General features: G+C 34.2%; 1 protein-coding gene across 5 annotated transcripts in view; it reads right to left on the reverse strand.

Moving 5' to 3' along the window:
* Agmo (alkylglycerol monooxygenase) overlaps positions 1–20,728 on the reverse strand; it is a 337,598-nt gene that overhangs the window by 223,846 nt on the left and 93,024 nt on the right. For 4 of the 5 annotated variants that reach the window (XM_046463535.2, XM_046463530.2, XM_046463532.2 and 1 more), the window contains exons 5-6: positions 871–974; positions 577–604 (exon numbers count right to left, since the gene is read on the reverse strand). In XM_046463535.2, the coding sequence (XP_046319491.1) occupies positions 577–604; positions 871–974 (132 nt within the window). The remainder of the gene's footprint in view (positions 1–576; positions 605–870; positions 975–20,728) is intronic. The other variant, XM_046463531.2, reaches the window with a different exon arrangement.

The raw sequence follows: 20,728 nt of genomic DNA on the forward strand, positions 1-20,728 counted from the left end.
ACCGTTTAATTTCCTAATTGTAATAGTATAAGAATAGGTAATACAATATCCCTCTGGCTATAAGTTTTTGGTCATTTTATGTTTTTCTAAATAACTTTTTTGGGTTTTCATTTTTTAAATGTTCATTTTTTAAAAAAAAAATTGTAGTTGTAGATGGACAGAATGCTTTTATTTTATTTATTATTTTTTCTTTTTTAAATTTATTTGTTTTAATTAGTTACACATGACAGTACAATGATCTTGACATATTATGCATTTGAATCAGATGGGATCAAGTACTCTCAACTAGACACTAATAGAGCAGTGTCAATAATGCAGATGGTTTTATACCTATTCCATTACAAAACACTAATCAAAGTCACGAGATATTAAATACTAAACCCTAATGCCAAATCACAATCTGTTTTCTCTTTGCATGTAGGGTTTCTTAGAGCTTTTATTTTAATCCCTAGAACTTTCCTTTTACTCCATATTACACCATGCTTACAACCTGAAGCTAACTAAAAATAGTATTCTATACTCTTTTTAAAAATATGTTCAAGGGCTGGGGTTGTAGCTCAGTGGTTGAGAACTTACCTCCCATGTGTGAGGCACTGGGTTCGATCTTCAGCACCACATTAAAAAAATAAATAAAATAAAGATATTTTAAAAATATATGTGCAATGTAACATCAGGTACATCCTTAAGAATTGGACTATAACAATAAAATCTATTCCATGCTTGTATAATTATTATATCAAAATGTATTCTGCTATCATGTATAACTAAAAAGAACCAATAAACTTTTTTAAAAATGGTGGAAAAAAAGAAATAGTTGAGCCTTAAAAAACCAATCATTATATCACATTTATTCAATTTCATATAACTTACCCAGGAAGTATATATCTGGAGGACAGATTGCCTCAGTGCTGTGGACAAGTTATAGTCCTCAGAACTGTGGTGCACTTGGTGTCCAGCCCAAATAATGTTAACCTCTGCAAAACACATAATTTGAAAGCAGCCATGAGAAAAAGAACAAAGTAACTTCCATGTCCATTTATGCATGTTTCTCTCTTGAGTGAGGATGAAAAATCTGGAATATCTCTGGAAAAGCTAGCCAACACCATGATAATTGAAATAAGGCTGCTCAAATCATTTTTTGGAAACAGGAGCCAACAGAGTATAAATAAATAAAAACTTGAAACGTAGCCAATAAATATGTATAGCATATATGACATAATTAATGCCTCTAGCAAACTAAAATAACTTCTGAAATTTACACTTTACTAACATATTACAATATGACAGATCATAAAAGCCAACTGGAAATGTGGTAACAATGTAGTCAATGGATAGTGATGATTTTTCAGTATGTGATAACATTTCTAATTAAAGAAGATTGCTGATGGAAGAAATTAGTACATAAATTTTGGAATGAATTATTACATAATATTATTTCCTGATGGCTTTTGAAAAGTCTTAAAAAATGTTGAAATAAGAAGAAAAATAGCAATATTCGGTCCTAAGATTTAAAGTTTTCCTTTTATTTACAAAAATACATTAAATAATGGTTATATAGGGTTCTTCCCATACCTTACAAAGATAGTATTATATTTCTAAAATTTTTCCAAATAGTAGATATTGTTCTTATAATAAAGAAGACAATGAATGTTTTTATTTTTATCACACACACACTCAAAAGGAGAGTGGCTTGTTTTGCCTACAAGTATGACTTCATAATGACCCTTCAAAAAAAAAAAGGAACAGAAGAGGCCAGGTGACTTTGTATTCTGCCCATATTTTTCTCTGTGTAGATATTTTTCATCTTAAGAAAATCCCAGTTAAAAATGTCACATTATATATAACACTCAATTAAAAACATGTATTTGTTCTTACTTAACTAATTTATGTTTGGTCTTTTGCTACAAATCCAGGAGATGGAATTAACCATATGATATGATCGTTGTATCATCAGTATAGATAATAAATTTAAAAGCTTAGGATTGGATGTATGGGATTGTAACTATGGACCTTAATTGTGAAAATACCAGTCTACTGATCTGGGCAGTTGCTGTATGCTCTCTGACCACTTTGTTTAGGGAGTTACCAAACAAAACATGGAAAGCAAAATTATCTTAGTCAACAAGTGATAGCTCAGAGATATAAGAAGAACTTAACTTTGTGAGAGTGAAAATATTATGAACAGGATTCTGAATAGGTAGGCTTATCAGATTTTTTCTATAAAAGTATTTTCATTACCCAGCTTCTGATAAGTAACTTATATACTGAATAATTAATGTTTTAATCATTTCTAAAATTGACACTATATTTCTACCCAAGAAATTTAGAAAATTGTTCCTATACAAATGAGGACTAATTCACCATGATGACCTCTCAAACTTCCCTGCCATAATCTTTGAAATAATTTAGAAGCAAAATCTCTGGCTTATTGATTAATACACACAGCTATATGTAAGAGATATAAGAAACTCTGTGGCACTGTTTCTCTTCCTGTGTTGTGGGGTGTGAGTTCAAGAGGTAATAAAGTTGATGAATATACTAAGGTTTTAAGACTGTTTACAGATTGAACACTTGAAGCAATCTAAACACTATTTTCCCTTTAGAACATACTCAGCACCATGCTTTTCAGAACTTACTACTTATAAATCTTCCTTATAAGTCAACACATTGTATATTTTTGGACTTCTCAGAATTTAATTTTAAAAATTCATCCTAATGCATCCATAAAATAAGTTAACAAGGGGATGACCTAATTAGATAAGGTTTCATTAGAGACTCATAATATATATTGGAGCTACTTCCTTATAGTCTCCACAGAAAAGAATGGTGGAACAAAGAATCCACAAAGGTGGAGGTTAAAGACCTGTCTTTTTAGTTGTTTTAAAAGCATTTACTTCCTATCACAAACTGTGTGTAACACAAGCCTTCCTTCAATGAAGTACAGCTGTATAAACAGGGTACAGTAACAGGATCCTACCACCTTACCTCTGTCACTTTTTAGAAATGGGAAAAACAAGTAGGAAAACTGGACTTTATTATTTTTTTTTTTTTGCAATTTATATTCAGCCTGGAAGAAAGTTAATTTTAAAAAATGTTTACAAAAATCATTTTATAAAAAAACTGTTCTAATAATTCTTTTGAGAACTAAATGAGAAAAAGTTAATTGTGCATTTACATGTTTATCTTCCCTAACACTTGCACTGACAAATTGTCTGTTGTAAGAAAAGAAAACAAAAGAGGGAAATACATTATTCTGAATGAGCTTATTTCTATGAAAGAATTAATTAATATAATTACATGTTCTTTTCAACAACAATATTTTTCTTTTCCTATAAGCAAATTATAGACTGTATAAGTTATGCAATGTTATTATAATTTTTCAATGACATAATTAGAAACAATTATACTGCTTTCCAGTGAATGTCAAAGTGTAGATTTGCATAAATATATATTATTAATACTTAGTCAACAATTCCATTAATTTGGCCAAAATTTAAGTAACATTCAAGTGTACTATATTCTTGAGATGTTAACTTTTAAAATTTTTAATAAAATATAAATGACAATAAAAACTATCCTTTGAATATTCAGTTTTATAAGATTTTAACAGATACATCTATGTAATCACTACCACAGTCAAGATGTAATCAGTTTCATCAACCCCAAAGTCTCCCCAACCCACTTTGTGGAGGAGGGAGACAGAATCTAAGATGGTCCCTGACTCAGATGATGATATCATGAACTTAGAATTTATAATGCAATAGGGCAGAATTTTGTGACTTTGGGAGAGGCCAGAGTCCCTTGAATGCGGAGGAAATATGAATGAGTGGGATTCAGGGAAGTGTTGAGGGGATGTTCCCTGGTAACTCTAGCCCACTGGTAGTCATGCTGATTTATAATTCTCTCCATTTGGGTGTGAGCTGATTTAGCAACTCCCAGAGAATAGAATGGAAAAGGTAATAGGGTGCCCTTGCTGATATTAAGTTGCAAAAAAAAAAAAAAAAGACAGTAGCTTATGTCACAGTTGCTCACTTTTGCTTTTGCATGCTGTCTGAGGAAAGCCAGTTGTATGATGTGAACTGCATTTTTTTTAATTTTATTTTTTTATTTTTTTATTTCATCTGTTTCTTTTTTTATTTTATTTTATTATTAGTTGTTCAAAACATTACAAAGCTCTTGACATATCATAGGAAGGGCAGCAGAATTCAACAGACACTAGTATGGCAGTATGTAAAAAAGTGGATGTGGATGGAACCCATGTGAATCTGCAATATGTGTATGGGGTAAAAATGGGAGTTCATAGTCTGCTTGAATCAAATGTGAACTGCATTTTGGAGAAGTGCAGGTGACAGGGAATTGGGAGAGGTGTCTGACTGCCCAGCCAGGAAGGAAATAATCTTCTGAGTCCAAATGCCACAAGGTACTGAACCCTGCCAAGAATTGGTATGGGGTTTGGAAGCAGATCTTCCCCGAGTCAAGCCTTCAGATGGCACTGCAGATTACTGACAGCAGCACCATTGAACTGCAACTTTATGAAGCTTGAGATAGAGGAATATCTCAGCCATCCCCATGTTCTGACTCACAAAAATCATAAGGTGATAAAAGTACCTTACTTTAGGCTACTAATTTGTTATAAAACAATTAAAAATTAATGCAGAGGTCTACTCCGATCTCTACTCTCTGCCCCTGGCATTAACTTATTTGTTTTCTTATAGTTTTACCTTGAGTATGTCATATAAATGGAATCATAAGCATTTAGCTCTTTGGCATCTGACTGCTTTTGTTTATCATAATATGTTAAAAAATTCCCCCATTTTGTGGTGATTATTGTAGTTTGTTCCTTTTTATTGCTGAGCAATATTCCATTTATATAAATGTGCCAAATTTGTTGTTGTTGTTGTTTTTATTTATTCATGTGAAGAACATTTCAGATGTTTCCTGTTTTCTGACAATTACACATAAAGCTTCTGTCACTATTGTCATTGAGATTTTGTGTGAACAGAAGTCTTTACTTCACTGAGGAGTAGGATTGCTAAGCTGTACAGTATGTTTACATTTAGTTTAAGAAACCATCAGATGCTTTTCCAAAGTGGCTGTACATTTTTGTATTAGCACCAGCAGTGTGCAAGTAGTGTTCAAGTTGTTGCACATCTCTGGAAGAACTTGAAATCATTAATTTAATTTTTATTTATTTATTTATTTGATAGTCATTATGATAGGTATCCCATTGAAATGTTAATTTGCATAGCTGTCGTGGATAATGATAATGATTCATGTGTTTATTTGCTATCTGCAATCTTATTTTTGAAGTAACTATTAAAAATGTATGCCCACATTTAGTTGTATTGTTTTCTTCAGGAGATCTCAATATATTCTCAATATATTCGATATATTCTGCATACAAGCCCTTTATTAGATATGAGACTTCCATCTATTCTGTCCTAGGCTGTAGTTTGACTTTTCATTTTGTAATAGTATCTAATAAAGAACAAACTTTTTAAAAAATTTTCATGAAAGTTAATATACATACTTGAGAGTTGTATTAAGTTATAACTGTGTTTAACAGAAAACAAAGATTATTTTGGAGAAATGTTTTAGGATAATGTGAAATCTGTTAGTGTCTAGAAGTTAGTTGTCTATATAGGCTATACATCTAAATATATATATATCACTCTCAGTTCATATGTTGTCACCTATGGATTGGGGAGAAGTGACCCTTTAGGTTAATTCAAGATATAAACACAGGTCTACATAGAATTTCTACACTTATATGAGACAGCCATTTAATTCCCAATACTGGGCAGGCCAGAATGTCCTAGGGCATCTTTGGATTGATGGTGTTTCCTTCACTCATAGACTGGAAAAAAACAACAAAAACAACAATAACAACAACAACAACAAAAAACAGTATGGGGTCTGGGGTTGTAGCTCAGTGGTAGAGTACTCGCCTAGCATGTGTGAGGCCCTGGGTTCTATCCTCAGCACCACATAAAAATAAATAAATAAAATAAAGGCATTGTGTCCAACTACACCTAAAAATAAATGTGTTTTTTTTAACCCAGTTATGAAGACGAAAGATGTTACAGGAATTGGGCAAAATGTTAGTATACTCGGCTCCACTAAAAACATGTAACTCATATGTTATAAAACATTGGCCTACTCTTCAGTGACCATGGAACATACAAGCTGTGTCTTAGACCTTAGTTTTGTTCTGCTATAACAGAATATCTGACAGTGGGTTATTTACAAAACCAGAAATTTATTTCCCATGATTCTGGAGGCTGAGAAGTCCAAGATCGAGATACTAGTAAATTAGAACCCATTCTCTCTTCTCCCAAGATGGCACCTCTGAATGATGCTTCCTCCTAAAAAGTGGATGCAAGTGTTCTCATAGGGCCCAATAGAAGAAGAGGGCAAGGGCAAATATAATCCTATAAAACCCATTTCATAGTTGTGTTAATTCTTTCAAGAAGGTGGAGCCCTGCATGTCCCAAACACTTCTCAATGGAGACCACCTCCTAACAGTGTTGCATTGGGGATTAATTTTTTATACCTGCATTTTGGAGGAGATAAAAATATTTAAACTATTGCGAGCTGCAAGAGTCTTTAGGAGTCAGATAGTCCAAACTTTAATTTTATATATAAGGAAAATAAGCTTGAAAAGGAAAATGGAAAAAGAGTTTCATTGAAGTAGAAATTTTTTTCTCTCTCTCAGCAGGGATTTATTTGATTCACTCTCCCCTAGGATTTTATTTCTCCTTCAGAAATGGAGATGACTGGATTCACAGTTCTATTAGAGTTAGATGGCACATCTTTGGTAATTTCCAATATGTGAAAGATATATGAAACTCAAAATATACTATTGAATGATAGTGCTAAACCTCTTGAATTGAATCAACTGTGCATTGTCTTTACCAAGAAATCTAACAATACACCAAACATTTCACTTTTGAATTTTTTTTGAGAGAAAGAGAGAGAGAGAGAGAGAGAGAGAGAGAGAGAGAGAGAGAGATTTTTTTTAATATTTATTTTTTAGTTTTCAGCAGACACAACATCTTTGTTTGTATGTGGTGCTGAGGTTCGAACCCCGGGGCTGCACACATGCCAGCGTGCTACAGCTTGAGCCACATCCCCAGCTGTGACTTTTGAATTAAAAAAAACTGCCACTGTAAATTTGGTACTAATCAGCACAAGTGAATTATTGAGAAGTCCATTCCATTTCTTCCCAGTAACTAAGCAGGATTGATATATCATTTCAAAAAATTAATTGAGCTAAGCAAACAAAATAAAGCAACTGATGCAAGTTATCAAACTAAATCTATCCTGAGAATAACAATGAAAATACTCCCAATACATTCCATATCTTCTGCTCTTTGACTAATAATGTTATCAATTGCATTATCCCAATTTCAATGACTTCCCAATGTAGCAAATGAATTTATGATGACAAAATCGATGATATTGTTAATTATTATTATTATTTTTAGTACTAGGATTAAACCCAGGGACACTTAACCATTGAGCCACATCTCCATTCCTTTTATTAAATTTTAGTTAGAGGCAGTGTCTTGCTGAGTTACTTAGGCTGTCACTAAATTGCTATGGTGGCTTTGAGCTCACAATCCTCCTGACTCAGTCTCACAAGCCACTGGGATTATAGGCATGCATGATGGTACCTGGTTTATATTGTTAATTTTTTACCAGTAAAGCTTGACACTTCCATTTTTTTCTAAGTTTTCTTCTGCCCACTTAATATTAAAACACAAACTGCTGAGTATTTATAAAATAATCAATTAGAATAAAACTGGTAAGTTGGCTGTACCTCCATATTTTATACATTTTTCATATTTCCAAATATTCCATCATAGAAACCACTCATCTGGAAAAAATGAGCAAACTTTTTATCTTTTATCTAGACGTATGACCACATGTAGACATTAAGTCATCTCTCTAGAGATAGTAACAAATGAATGTACTAAAATTGTCATGAATACTAAACTGTCCTTCTAATTGTTTTGGGAATCACACTTTAAGTCATTCCTTTCTTTTTATTTAAGTTTAGTGGAAACTTTTAAGTCCTAAAATGCAGAATTTTAAAAAAGGCTTTTCCATTTGTTTGACTATGCACTTTCAAAATTTAAACAAGATACAATAAGAAATTGCTTTTTAACATAAAGCAAAAAATAAGAATTTGTCTTTCCAATCAACACTTTTGTTTCTATTCAGTGTAAAAGTAAGAAGTAATGTAGGGCTCATCATTGACTTATGTGAACAAAATGCTAAAAAATACAAATTGCATTGATAATTATGTTATTACAACCTAAAGAATTCATTTGTTGTTTTCTCTGATAAGTAGATGCTAATCCATAATGGGGCAGGGGGTGGAGCAAGGGAAAAATGAAGAACTTTGAATTGAGCAGAGGGGAAGATGAGAGGAGTGGGAATGTGTAGGAAGGAAGATGGTAGAATGAGATGGATGCTATTACCCCATGTATGGGTATGATTGCACAAACAATGTGAGTATACATCTTGTACAACCAGAGAAATAAAAAAGTTGTGCTCTATTTGTGTAAAAATTAATTTTTTAAAAAAGAATTAATTTGTATTACAGATAAAAAAGTAATTTAAAAATATCAGAATTTCAACATATGCTCATTTTTGTCCATTTTGTTCTATATTAAAACCATTTTACAGGGTCTAAAAATTAAGAATATATTTTAAAAGACTATATTTCATGTGTGGGTTTCTAAAAATTAAAATAGTTTTAGCACTAGTTTATTGAAATTCTAGCATATACAAATTTTTGCTTACATATTCTAAAAGATGAAAGCACAGAATAAAAGAACAAAAACAAAATCTAATAGCCCTCACAAGGCCTATCATAAGATAAAAACATAAAAACCAAATGTATGTCTGATACTAGAAAGAAATAATTACAACCTATTAAAATAAAAATTCTCTGTAAATTGCTTGTCTTGTGTCACTTTATGGGATGCCACATATAACCAGGGCTTCCTAGTAGAAAAGAGTACATTAGTTACTCTATGCCTAATAAGGCTAAATGACCATTTCCCTGTCTTTCTATTTTATCCATTCTCAGAATGTCCTAGCAATGAAACTGCAAAATGTCTCATGCATTCAAATTTGGGTCATTGCCCTAATTGTCCCAATAGTTAGAATTGTCATAAAAGTCATTCTGTATCCTTATTCAAATATGAAATTAAAAATAATAATTATAATAACAGCAATGATCATAAACCCAAAGAGCACTTAGCATGTACTAGGGAATATTTTAAACATTTTCCATATATTAACTTATATATTTCCCTAAAGGTGTCATTTTATAGAAGAGGAAATGGAGATACAAGGAGATTTAATAACTTGCAGAAGGTAATTCATTGTTTTTATTCCTATTGCATATTAATAATTTTTGTTATTAGTTGTAAAGTCAGTGTTTTCTAGCCCCATTGCACCTAAGTGAATTTATAGGATCACTTCCTAATGTAGTGTGAGTGGAAATGCTGTGTGTCATGTGTTTCAAGGTACAAATCCGGTGTGCTCTCTCCACACTTTCTCTCTTCTCTAACTGCAAGCAAGATGCAGAGTGGTCAGTCGAGGACACTAAGGCCCTGGGACATACAAGGACACCAGATGGAGGGATTCTGGGTCCTCGAAAAGCAGCAGGGAGAACAGCACCCCTGTTCTGGGATGTGATTGAAATTTAAATCTTTATTGTGTTAAGTCACTGAGATTTGTTCTCTTTTAGTGAACTAACTTTAATACCTCCTCACAGGTAATTTTTCTTCTTAATACAAATGAATGTGATGTAATAACCACACAAAATACCAGTGATTGCACTACATCTGTGTTCTACCACTCAGTGTTTCTACAGACTGACTTCGATAGGGAAAACACTTTATTAGATGCCAGGCAAACTCTTATGTCTTAAAGCCACTTTCAATTAGCATAGCTAATTTTCTTATCACCAACTTCCCAAAATGACTGCTACAAAGATATGGCTCTAAGAAATCCAAAACTACCCTGTGACTTTTTGCTCCCTTTATTCTGTTACCTTGAATCATCCATCACTTCATTCTAATGAGGAGATTAGCTTTGCCTTGAAGCAGTTGATTATAACAGGACTGAACATACCAAGGAAAGAAAAAGAAGACTTGTGTTTTATTGTTAGCATGTACAACTCCAGCCCATTCCCATTTTCTGCCCAGAATGCCCATTGTCTTTTCTAAAATTATTCCTGTTCTTAGACCTTAGTCCTTTTATCATTATCCTGCTTTAGAAAACCCAAGTCTGACTTTAATTTTTTTTTCAAAAAGATGATGAATTGGATTATTGTTTCTACCATTTTATTACATTCATATGTAACATTTTTTTTTCCTTTTACTATCTAAGTGTGTAAGGGATAAGGTGGCAGAATGGGCAAGTTGCCAGGTCAAGCGGTAACAACTCTGAAAGAACTTCAGCAGGATTGAGGGGTTGTCTTGACAGCAGCAGGAGGGAAGCTATATGACTGCTTCTATTCCCTAGGAGACAGAGTAAAATGCTAGGGCAGAAGGTCCCAAGGCAAGCAAACCTATTAGGGGTGGCAAGGGAAATAGGTCCTGAGGAGCAATAGAACTGGGGTGGGGTGGGGTGGGGTGGGGATGGGGGGGGGGTGGGAGGGAGGGTGGAGACCTGAATGAATGTTAAGAACAAGGTTGAGATTCTGCTACATATTGGATGTGGTGTGTCACTAAAAGTCCATGTGAAACTTGGTGTCCAGTATGTTGATATGGGAGGTAAGTGAACTTTGAATTCGAAGGGCCTAGAGAGAGGTCTTTTGGTCAATTATTGGAGAAAATGCTGAAGGGATTAAGATAGTTCTTATGTTATTGTTAGTATATCTCATGAGAAGGTTATTAAAAAATCTGACCATGGCCCTACTCAGCTCTCTGGATTCATGTTTCTTTTTTTTTTTTAATTTTTTATTGTTGGCTGTTCAAAACATTACATAGTTCTTGATATATCATATTTCACAATTTGATTCAAGTGGGTTATGAGCTCCAATTTTTACCCCATATACAGATTGCAGAATCACATCAGTTACACATCCATTGATTTACATATTGCCATACTAGTGTCTGTTGTATTCTGCTGCCTTTCCTATCCTCTACTATCCCCACTCCCCTCCCCTCCCCTCCCCTCCTCTCCCCTCCCCTCTTCTCTCTCTGCCCCCTCTACTGACATTCGTAGGGGTACAACCCCTTATATTATTTTTCCCCTTCCCCTCACTTCCTCTTGTATGTACTTTTGTATAACTCTGAGGGTCTCCTTCCATTTCCATGCATTTTCCCTTCTCTCTGCCTTTCCCTCCCACCTCTCATCCCTGTTTAATGTTAATCTTCTTCTCATGCTCTTCCACCCTACTCTGTTCTTAGTTACTCTCCTTATATCAAAGAAGACATTTGGCATTTGTTTTTTAGGGATTGGCTAGCTTCACTTAGCATAATCTGCTCTAATGCCATCAATTTCCCTGTAAATTCTATGATTTTGTCATTTTTTAATGCAGAGTAATACTCCATTGTGTATAAATGCCACATTTTTTTTATCCATTCATCCATTGAAGGGCATCTAGGTTGGTTCCACAGTCTAGCTATTGTGAATTGTGCTGCTATGAACATCGATGTAGCAGTGTCCCTGTAGCATGCTCTTTTTAGGTCTTTAGGGAATATTCCGAGAAGGGGAATAGCTGGGTCAAATGGTGGCTCCATTCCCAGCTTTCCAAGAAATCTCCATACTGCTTTCCAAATTGGCTGCACCAATTTGCAGTCCCACCAGCAATGTACAAGTGTACCCTTTTCCCCACATCCTCGCCAGCACTTGTTGTTGTTTGACTTCATAATGGCTGCCAATCTAACTGGAGTGAGATGGTATCTTAGGGTGGTTTTGATTTGCATTTCTCTGACTGCTAGAGATGGTGAGCATTTTTTCATGTACTTGTTGATTGATTGTATGTCCTCCTCTGAGAAGTGTCTGTTCAGGTCCTTGGCCCATTTGTTGATTGGGTTGTTTGTTCTCTTATTGTCTAATTTTTTGAGTTCTTTGTATATTCTGGATATTAGGGCTCTATCTGAAGTGTGAGGAGTAAAGATTTGTTCCCAGGATGTAGGCTCTCTATTTACCTCTCTTATTGTATCTTTTGCTGAGAAAAAACTTTTTAGTTTGAGTAAGTCCCATTTGTTGATTCTAGTTATTAACTTTTGTGCTATGGGTGTCCTATTGAGGAATTTGGAGCCCGACCCCACAGTATGTAGATCGTAGCCAACTTTTTCTTCTATCAGATGGCGTGTCTCTGATTTGATATCAAGCTCCTTGATCCATTTTGAATTAACTTTTGTGCATGGCGAGAGAAAGGGATTCAGTTTCATTTTGTTGCAGATTCATGTTTCTTGATGTGATCTGTTCTTCATGCTCAAGGTCCTGTTATTAACATCTACCATGTTGTAATGCAGCCAAGGAAGGTCCTCACCAGAGCTGAGCCAAGGCTAGCACCATGCCTTTGAACTGCCATATAACTGTTAGCTAAGTCTCTTTTCTTTGTAAAGTTAGCCCATCATTGATATTTTGCTATATCAATTTAGTCAATACAAAATTGACTAAAACAGACCTCTATAGTCTCTTACTTCCGATTTCTCTGAACACTTTATCATCTTTAACCAATTCCAACTTAGAGTCCTTGTCCAAAGCCACAAAAAATTCAAACCAACTGTATGTTTTTTTATTTCTATTTTTGTTGCTGTTCTTGTTGCTGTTACTGGGGATTGAAACCAAGGGTGCCACATCCTCAACTTTTTCTGATTTTATTTTAATACAGGCCTCCCTAAGTTGCTTAAGTCCTTGATAATTTGCTTAGGCTAGTCTTGAACTTGTGATCCTCCTGTCTCAATCTCCTGAGTCACTGGGATTACAGGCTTGCCCTACCATGTCCCCAAACCAACTATTTCTTGAAATTAACTCCATATTTCCCTTATCCTGCATCAGGAAGGTAGAAAAGAAATTAAGAGGGAGTTTATCTCCTAAAAAGGCAGGGAGAGAAAAATGTTCCTTGGTTTCCCAAATGGAAAAGCAGTTCTCACAGTATTATTGAGTATGGTATTTACATCACATAGTACAGTATTTCAGTTTCATGATAGTTATAAATCTGTATACCAGCAGATCTGAGAACCTAAGCTTACAAAGATACTTTCTTTAAGAAAAGATCTTTCAAATTCCTAAAAAGCCATTTTGCAACCACGATTTCTGGCACTTTTTCTTTTTAATGCCGAGGATCTAACTCAAGGCTTGTACAATGTAGGCAAGGACTCTACCACTGAGCTCCACCTATAACCAAAATTTTTAAATACCACTCATTCATAGCAGGAAAGTGCTTGCATATATGTTTTTGGAACTATAAAAAGGGAAGGATAAAGGTATATCTATGAAGTGAAAATGAAAAAGGGAAGACTTGGTACATTTTTTTTCAAAAACATAATAAGACAGAGAAAAGATACAATGTAATTTTCATATATAGGCATGCATGCTACATATTGTGCCCCTGTGTGTATTTATGTATATTTGATAAGATACATGCTTTGATAGCCAATGAAATATATAAAGATTTATATTTCAGTACTATAGATACATAGTATTATGTTAATGGTTTTACCAATGGACAGAAGGTAACAGTGTATTATTCAGGCATGAGAGCAGAGAGTGCCACTTTGACCCACAGTTTGAAGCCACTGAGGTTTACTGCCGCTTGTCAGTCTGTATATTCTATTTAACACTTTCAAACCATGAGATAAATTGGCTGCCTACTACCCTAAGAAAAATTTATAATATTTGACTATATTATCTATTTTATTAAAGGTGATTGTCAAGGTTGACTAAAAGTCATGTTATGAATAAGAGAGTCTGATTTTAGTAGATAGTCTTCCTCTTCTTTGTTCCATCATTCTTCATTTATTTCCTTCTACTGCCAGTCATTCTGAATATTAATACTGAACAAGATCGAATAATCATCTCAACTTCTCTCAGTTCAAGCGTATGTGTCCCTAGACCCTGGCCAGAAACCCCTGGGGAATTCTGCATTGTATATCTGAGGATGTGTACCAAAAGCTCTTTTGTCCTCAGGAGAAATATGTGTTGTTGAAACTAAAGGACTCTTAATTGTTATGAATACTGAAATTATACAAAATGTAACAAATGTTTTAGCTTTTTTCGCTGCTATGACTAAAAGACCCAACAAGAACAATTTTAGGGGAGAAAAAAAGTTTATTTTAAGGCTCAGGATTTCAGAGGTCTTATTCCATAGAAGGTTGGCTCTATTCCTTGGGGCTAGAATTTAGGCAGGACATTTTAACAGAAGAGTGCTGTAGAAGGAAGCAGCTTACATGATGGTCAGGAAACAGGGAGAAACTGTACTCTACCCTACAGCTACATCCTCAATGCCCACCATCTCCAACCACACCCTACCTCCCTTTAGTTATTATTCAGTTAGTCCCCATCAGGAGATTAACTCACTGATTAGGTTAAGGCTCTCATAACACAATCATTTTACCTCTGAATGTTCTTGCATTTTCTCATGTATGAGTTTTTTGGGGCATCTATTATCTAAACCATACTAAATGAAATATTTCTGGTTAAGATGGATTACCATACTTCTCACCCATGGGGAAAACAAGCTCTGTATGCAGAAAAGTTGGCATTGTCGAATAAGAGAAATTTGAAATCAAATTTATCTATCGGTATTAACAATGTAAATAATGATGAATTTGACAATTTGTGTATCTCATGAAGTTAATTTCTTAATAAAGTGAAAGTGCCAGACTAGATCAGGGCTGAATGTCCTAATTGAAACAGGTCAGCCTGTCTTCATTGTAACCCTCAAATCCGAATGTGTGTCTGATTTAAAAGGCAAGATATGCACCATTACTGGTTCTTGTTGCAGGTGAAGAAAGAGTGATAGTCCTTGACCTTGGGACACTGAGGGATGGAAATGATTATTCAGAAGCATTGCCCCAGTAATTATAACAGGGGTAACCTCATATTCTACTTCTTTTGTCCCCCCAATCCTAACCCCATTTCCACAGATTCAACTCTAAATCTTCTTTTTTTAACCGATTCATTGTCTTCTGTTAATATTTATTAGTTTGGGTTTGGTGTTTTAATATGACTATTAAACCTTTTTCTAGTCTTTCTAACTGCCTTCAAGATCCATATTTGCTTCCCTCCATCCACTGTGTCATGGATATACTTCTTTCCCATTCCATATTTGCTTTCATAGATTGAGGCCTCTTAGCTTCAGTACAATCATTATGCAGGCGCTGGGAGCTAACTGTGAGTCAGATGTGCTGCCCTCATGGCATTCAAAATCTGTGCAGGTCTTGATGAACATACACCCATGACCAAATCTAGCCCACCACTCGATTGGAATTGCCAGCAAGCTAAGAATAGTTTTTAATTTTTGAAATGGTTGAAATAAAATAAAAACAATAGCTTTGGACACATGAATATTATGTAAAAAAATGCATATCTTCCTCTTCCTCTTTCTCACAAACCTGTCCTCATTCTCTGGTCTCTTTGAATACTCTCAACATTGTCATAGTCCTCTATCTTTGTGTCACCTGACAAAATATTCTTCATTTTTTTAAGAACTACTGCATCTGTCATTTTCTTCAGGAAACTATCATTATTTTTTCCCCAGACAAAATTATTCCACAATCATTTTCCTTAGACAGGCCTCTGACAACACAAATGCTCTACTATTTTGTATCTTACAGTATTTTATGTGTATTCTAATGAGAGGAAAACAGCTTTGTAGTTTATCCATCTTTTTAATTTGTCCATCTTTGTAATTTAACACAGTACCTAACCATTGTGTCTTTGGATAATACATACTAATAATTTTTTTCTTGACTAAACATACACTTATTGGATAAAACTGGTTCATTTGAATGATCAATAATGAAGTTATATGGTTTATTTGATTACAAAATCAATCCCTTTTCTAACTTTTCTTTTCCTTTATTATGATTCACTCTAATTTCAATCCTATCCAAACATTCCATTTTGTGAAGTCCAATCCCTTGACCCTTCCTTTCCCTAATTTGTTTTTATCTCAAACATTTGAAAAGGGTGGATTATTTACTTCTTTACCCCCCCATTCATTCTTAAACTCATTGTTAATGTCACTTGAATCTCTCCAAAAAGTTATTGTTGTTCTCTATATTTCCAAAATCAAAGGCCTCTTTTGAGATGTCATCCTACTTGAACTTTCTGAAATGTTTGACCATCATTTCTGTTTGAAAACTGGAAAAAAATAATTTGGCTTCAATAATATTGCCAGCTCCCTGCTTCTCCCCTCTCTATGTTCCAACTATGTACATTCCCCTGATACTTCCCTTGTTTTCACCCACTGTCAAGGGATCAACTCTTGTTTTTCCTAACTCCTCACTCTTCTTGTTTTTCATGGTTGTACTATCACCTACAATGACTTCAATAAGCACTAGTCCAAATGTTGACCTCTCTCAAGCATAATCCCCCTTTAGACATCCAGACCTGAATTCCTTTTGCAGATTCTATACCTAGGATTCCCTGAACTGACCTCATAGTCTTCCCACTTGTCCTGTTCTTCTTTCTTGCTTGATGGCATCACCATCACCTTGGTCACTCAGGCCAGGGAGCTAAGAGCCAAGGACAGCTTCTACAGAAGAATTAGATCTTTTCTTTCTTTCTTTCTTTCTTTCTTTCTTTCTTTCTTTCTTTCTTTCTTTCTTTTTCTTTCTTTCTTTCTTTCTTATTGTTCTTTGGGTATTTATGTATTTAACATATAATCAGGACAAAAATTAATATTACTGAATAAATAAAATTTAAAAGATAAATTCACACTCCTCTTGCACTTGTCTTTAATATACTGTACTAAATATTACCCAAAAGTTTGGTTTGATAAGTAATGGGAACAATTGTATATTTAAGGAAAATATTAAGAAAAATGTGGGATGAGAGATTTTTAAAAAATATTTTGTTTTTAGTTATACATGAACACAATATATTTATTTTGTTTATTTATATTTATATGGTACTGAGGATTGAACCTAGTACCTCACATGTGTGAGGCAAGTGCTCTGCCACTGAGCCAAAACCCTAACCAAAACCCCAGCCTCAGGATGTAGGATTTTTGATATTTTAGAGGAAAATTTATAAGGAAAAGTTTATGAAGAACCTCAGAAACTATATTAATATATGAATATTCTAAAGAGACAAGATAGCTCTCATACTAAAAGATATTTTCTCTAGTTCTAACAAAGTTCATCCAATATTAGCACATGGTATATTGCTGTCTCTTTGGTCTCAGAGATTAGACTCTCAAAATTGGATCCAATCCAACTGGATGCTGCCCTTAGATTTATTAATACTTTTCTGATGCTGATGTCAGTATTAAGGCAATCTCACTTTTTCATAATAAAGGTTATCTATAGTAAACTTAATATTTCCCTGAAGATATACATCATATTGTTTCTAATGTACTTTTGAGGTTAGAAGAATATGAAGATGATACATAGCACTATCAATCATATTTTCTCTCATGAAACATTTAATATGAAACAAATAAAAAATATGGCTACACAAGATCTCTTAAACATTTGTAAATCCCCAAAGAAAGAAGAAGGAAATGGTCAAAACACAAAGGGATGTCCTGTCCAAGTGTTCTGTAATCTCTGCCTGCTTTTAAACTCTGGAGGAAGTCAGTCATGGTTTTGGAAAATCCCCTCCCACCCTCCCTGCTTCTGCCACAAAACATGTGTGAACTTGATTTACTCTTACCACATTAAAAAAAATTATTGAATAACACACTTTCCTAGGATTACTGTTTGTATTCAGACAGAATTTCAAAAACAAGACTCTAGAAAAATTTTATGTAAGGTCATTAGTGTCAGAAACTATTATTTAAAAAGTGATATGATGAAAACCCACTAAGTGAGTTATATGCAAAAGGACATGAAGCAAAATATCATCCAAGTCTAAGGCCCATGTGGTACAGTCTAATACCAGAGACTATTCAATACCTCGCCTTGATCTCTGATCTTTTTAGTGCCATCTGACTATGAGCAGTCACAAATCTATTAGTAAATAAGATGAATTAGCATAGGTCAAAAGAAATGATTAAAACAACTTTCTCCTAATAATAAACTCTTTCCCTATGATCAACTTGTATGAAACCTTGTTAACTGATGAAAAAAAATAACAAAATAAAATATTCTCCTGGGGTTACAGAGAGTTACATAACACTATTTCCTATAATGATGTCACCTTTGATGCTGAAGACCATGTGAAACAGATTAACTGTGACCAAATTAGCATTTTTCTGGAAGGCCAGCTGATATGCACATGTAAAACACGACACACACATACGCTAAGATGCAATTAGATGATTCTCAAATGCTATGCCATAAATAATTTTAATCTCACAAATATATACATTATTTTTTTTAAAAGATTTGTATGTTAGTTGTCTCTTTAATATGGCAATCTAAGTAATTTCAGTGTGCCTTCATCTTTGAGAAACTTGCTAAGAAAATGCTTTGGTGGGAGCTTTTTTTTTTTTTTATTGGTTGGATAATGTCTCATTTGTTCTCTCTAAATAGTTATTTTCATGTGTTCTGGGCTGTCTTTAGGAAAGATTGATGTCTGGTGTCACTGCTAGGAAGTGCAAACTGTTCAGCCTCACTGCAATCTATGTTCTCATCCTCTTGCTCCACAGGATACCACATACTTGGCAGCCAACATTTTGAAGGGAAGTTCTTAAAGGGTAGTAAGTGGTGCCAGTGAAACCTTTCCCACAATGCTCAAAACTCTTAGTGGTTTAACTCTGAGGCACCAAATGGCAAGACGAAAGGTTATAAATGAATGTTAGCTAAATGGTACCATTGCCGTTTTCTAGCCAATATTAAGAGAGATTTAAATTCAAAATTTCCTCTATTATTAAACTTTATACCAAAATTTCATCCCCATGATAACAGGGGAGAATCTGGATCTGTTTAATGATGCTTTGACCCTCTTCTTCCAGACATAAGAGCTTAGTGATCAATTGCATTAATAATAGCAATTGTCAGTTGCATTTTAGAAGTAATTTCCACAGTATAACATGTTCCAGCTATACCTCTACCCCTATGGAGAATATAGCAATAGGAGGGAAGCTTTAGCAATGTAAGTAAAGTGAAAGAAATTTATATAAAATGGCATGCAGCAGGTGTTTAAGAACCACAAAGCCCAACAGTGGGGAAAAAATGCTATTGAAGCAAGAAATTCAGAAACTGCAATCATGTTAAAGTCATGTAAAGTCTGAAGCATTTTCAGTTTTATGGGTTATTTAAGGTATTACCTTTTATGAAGAACAATGTACCTATTTCATATTATTGAATAGGAATAGGATGTGGGGGTTTCTTCCTTATCAATGATTTGGATTTTGATTCATTATATAAATCATTCTCTTGGTTGGCTCAGGTTAGAAAAGTACTCAAAACTATTGAACCCAGGGAAAATAATGAACTTCATGGGGATTTAACCTGCTACCTTGCTATTATTAGTAATTCAGTTTAAAGAAATAGCCTCATGCTTTACACCATCCAGTGACATGGAATTCTATGATTTGAATGTCTTGTACATATATTTATGCATGTCTCATACATATGTTGAAGTCCTAATTTCCACAGTGATGGTATTAGGAGGTAGAAACTTTGGAAGGTGACTTGGGAAGTGATTGGTTAATTAGAGAAGAGAATCAGTGCTCTTATGAAAGATGCCCCAGAGAGACCCTAACCTTTTCAGCCAGGGAAAGTGACAGTTATATGATGGTCATGTATGGACAAGGAATGGGCCTTTGTCCATTCATTAAACACTGAATCTAGTGACACCTTGATTTTGGACTTTTTTTTTTAATTATTTTTTACATCATCCAGAACCATGTTTATAAGCCACTCAATTTAAGGTATTTTGTTTTAGCAGCACAAATGAGCTAACATATGAATGGTAGATAGATTGTAAATAAAAACTTGAAGCACAAAACTCAAATTGATTCTAATAGCAATTAGTAATTTTTCTAGTAAGTTCAAATTTTATTCATAGTTTTTGCCTTGGCCACTGACAAGACCTTATCCAACATAAGTAAAATTTTTGCTTTTTATTCTGCTTTTGAATTAGGGATACCAAAAGCCCATCATTAAAATAAGGGGGAAGAAGTAAAGACTGGGGGAAAAAAAAATATTTGTGCCAACTGCCAACTCGCTAATCTTTACAATTGTCCGCACTCATTTTCTCTATTTAAAGAAGAGGAAACTGAAAAAACAACTTTTTAAGATCACAATTAATAAGTGGCAAAGCTGGAAAAGAAATCTAGCCTCACTTTTTGTTGGCCTCAGAACTGCTCTATGCTTAGTTTTAATATCAGTATCTGCCCTCGTTCATACACATAAGTAAAATGAAGAGGGCCTGCTTTTAAAAATTTGTTCTTTAGGTGGAAAAAGAAAATGAAAATGTTCATATGAAAATGTAAACAACACAAAACAGTAAATCACTAGTGCCAGATTAGTTATGCAAACATTGCTCAAGTGAAAGGAAAATCAAGCTCAGGCCTGACTGATCAAGTAAATCCTCAGAAAGGAATAGTGTTGAAGCTCTGGATGAAGGGTGA

This window comes from Marmota monax, unplaced genomic scaffold, assembly GCF_021218885.2.
Source record: "Marmota monax isolate L192 unplaced genomic scaffold, Marmota_monax_Labrador192_F-V1.1 WCK01_AAM20220418_F8-fsc00057, whole genome shotgun sequence".
Lineage (NCBI taxonomy): Eukaryota > Metazoa > Chordata > Mammalia > Rodentia > Sciuridae > Marmota > Marmota monax.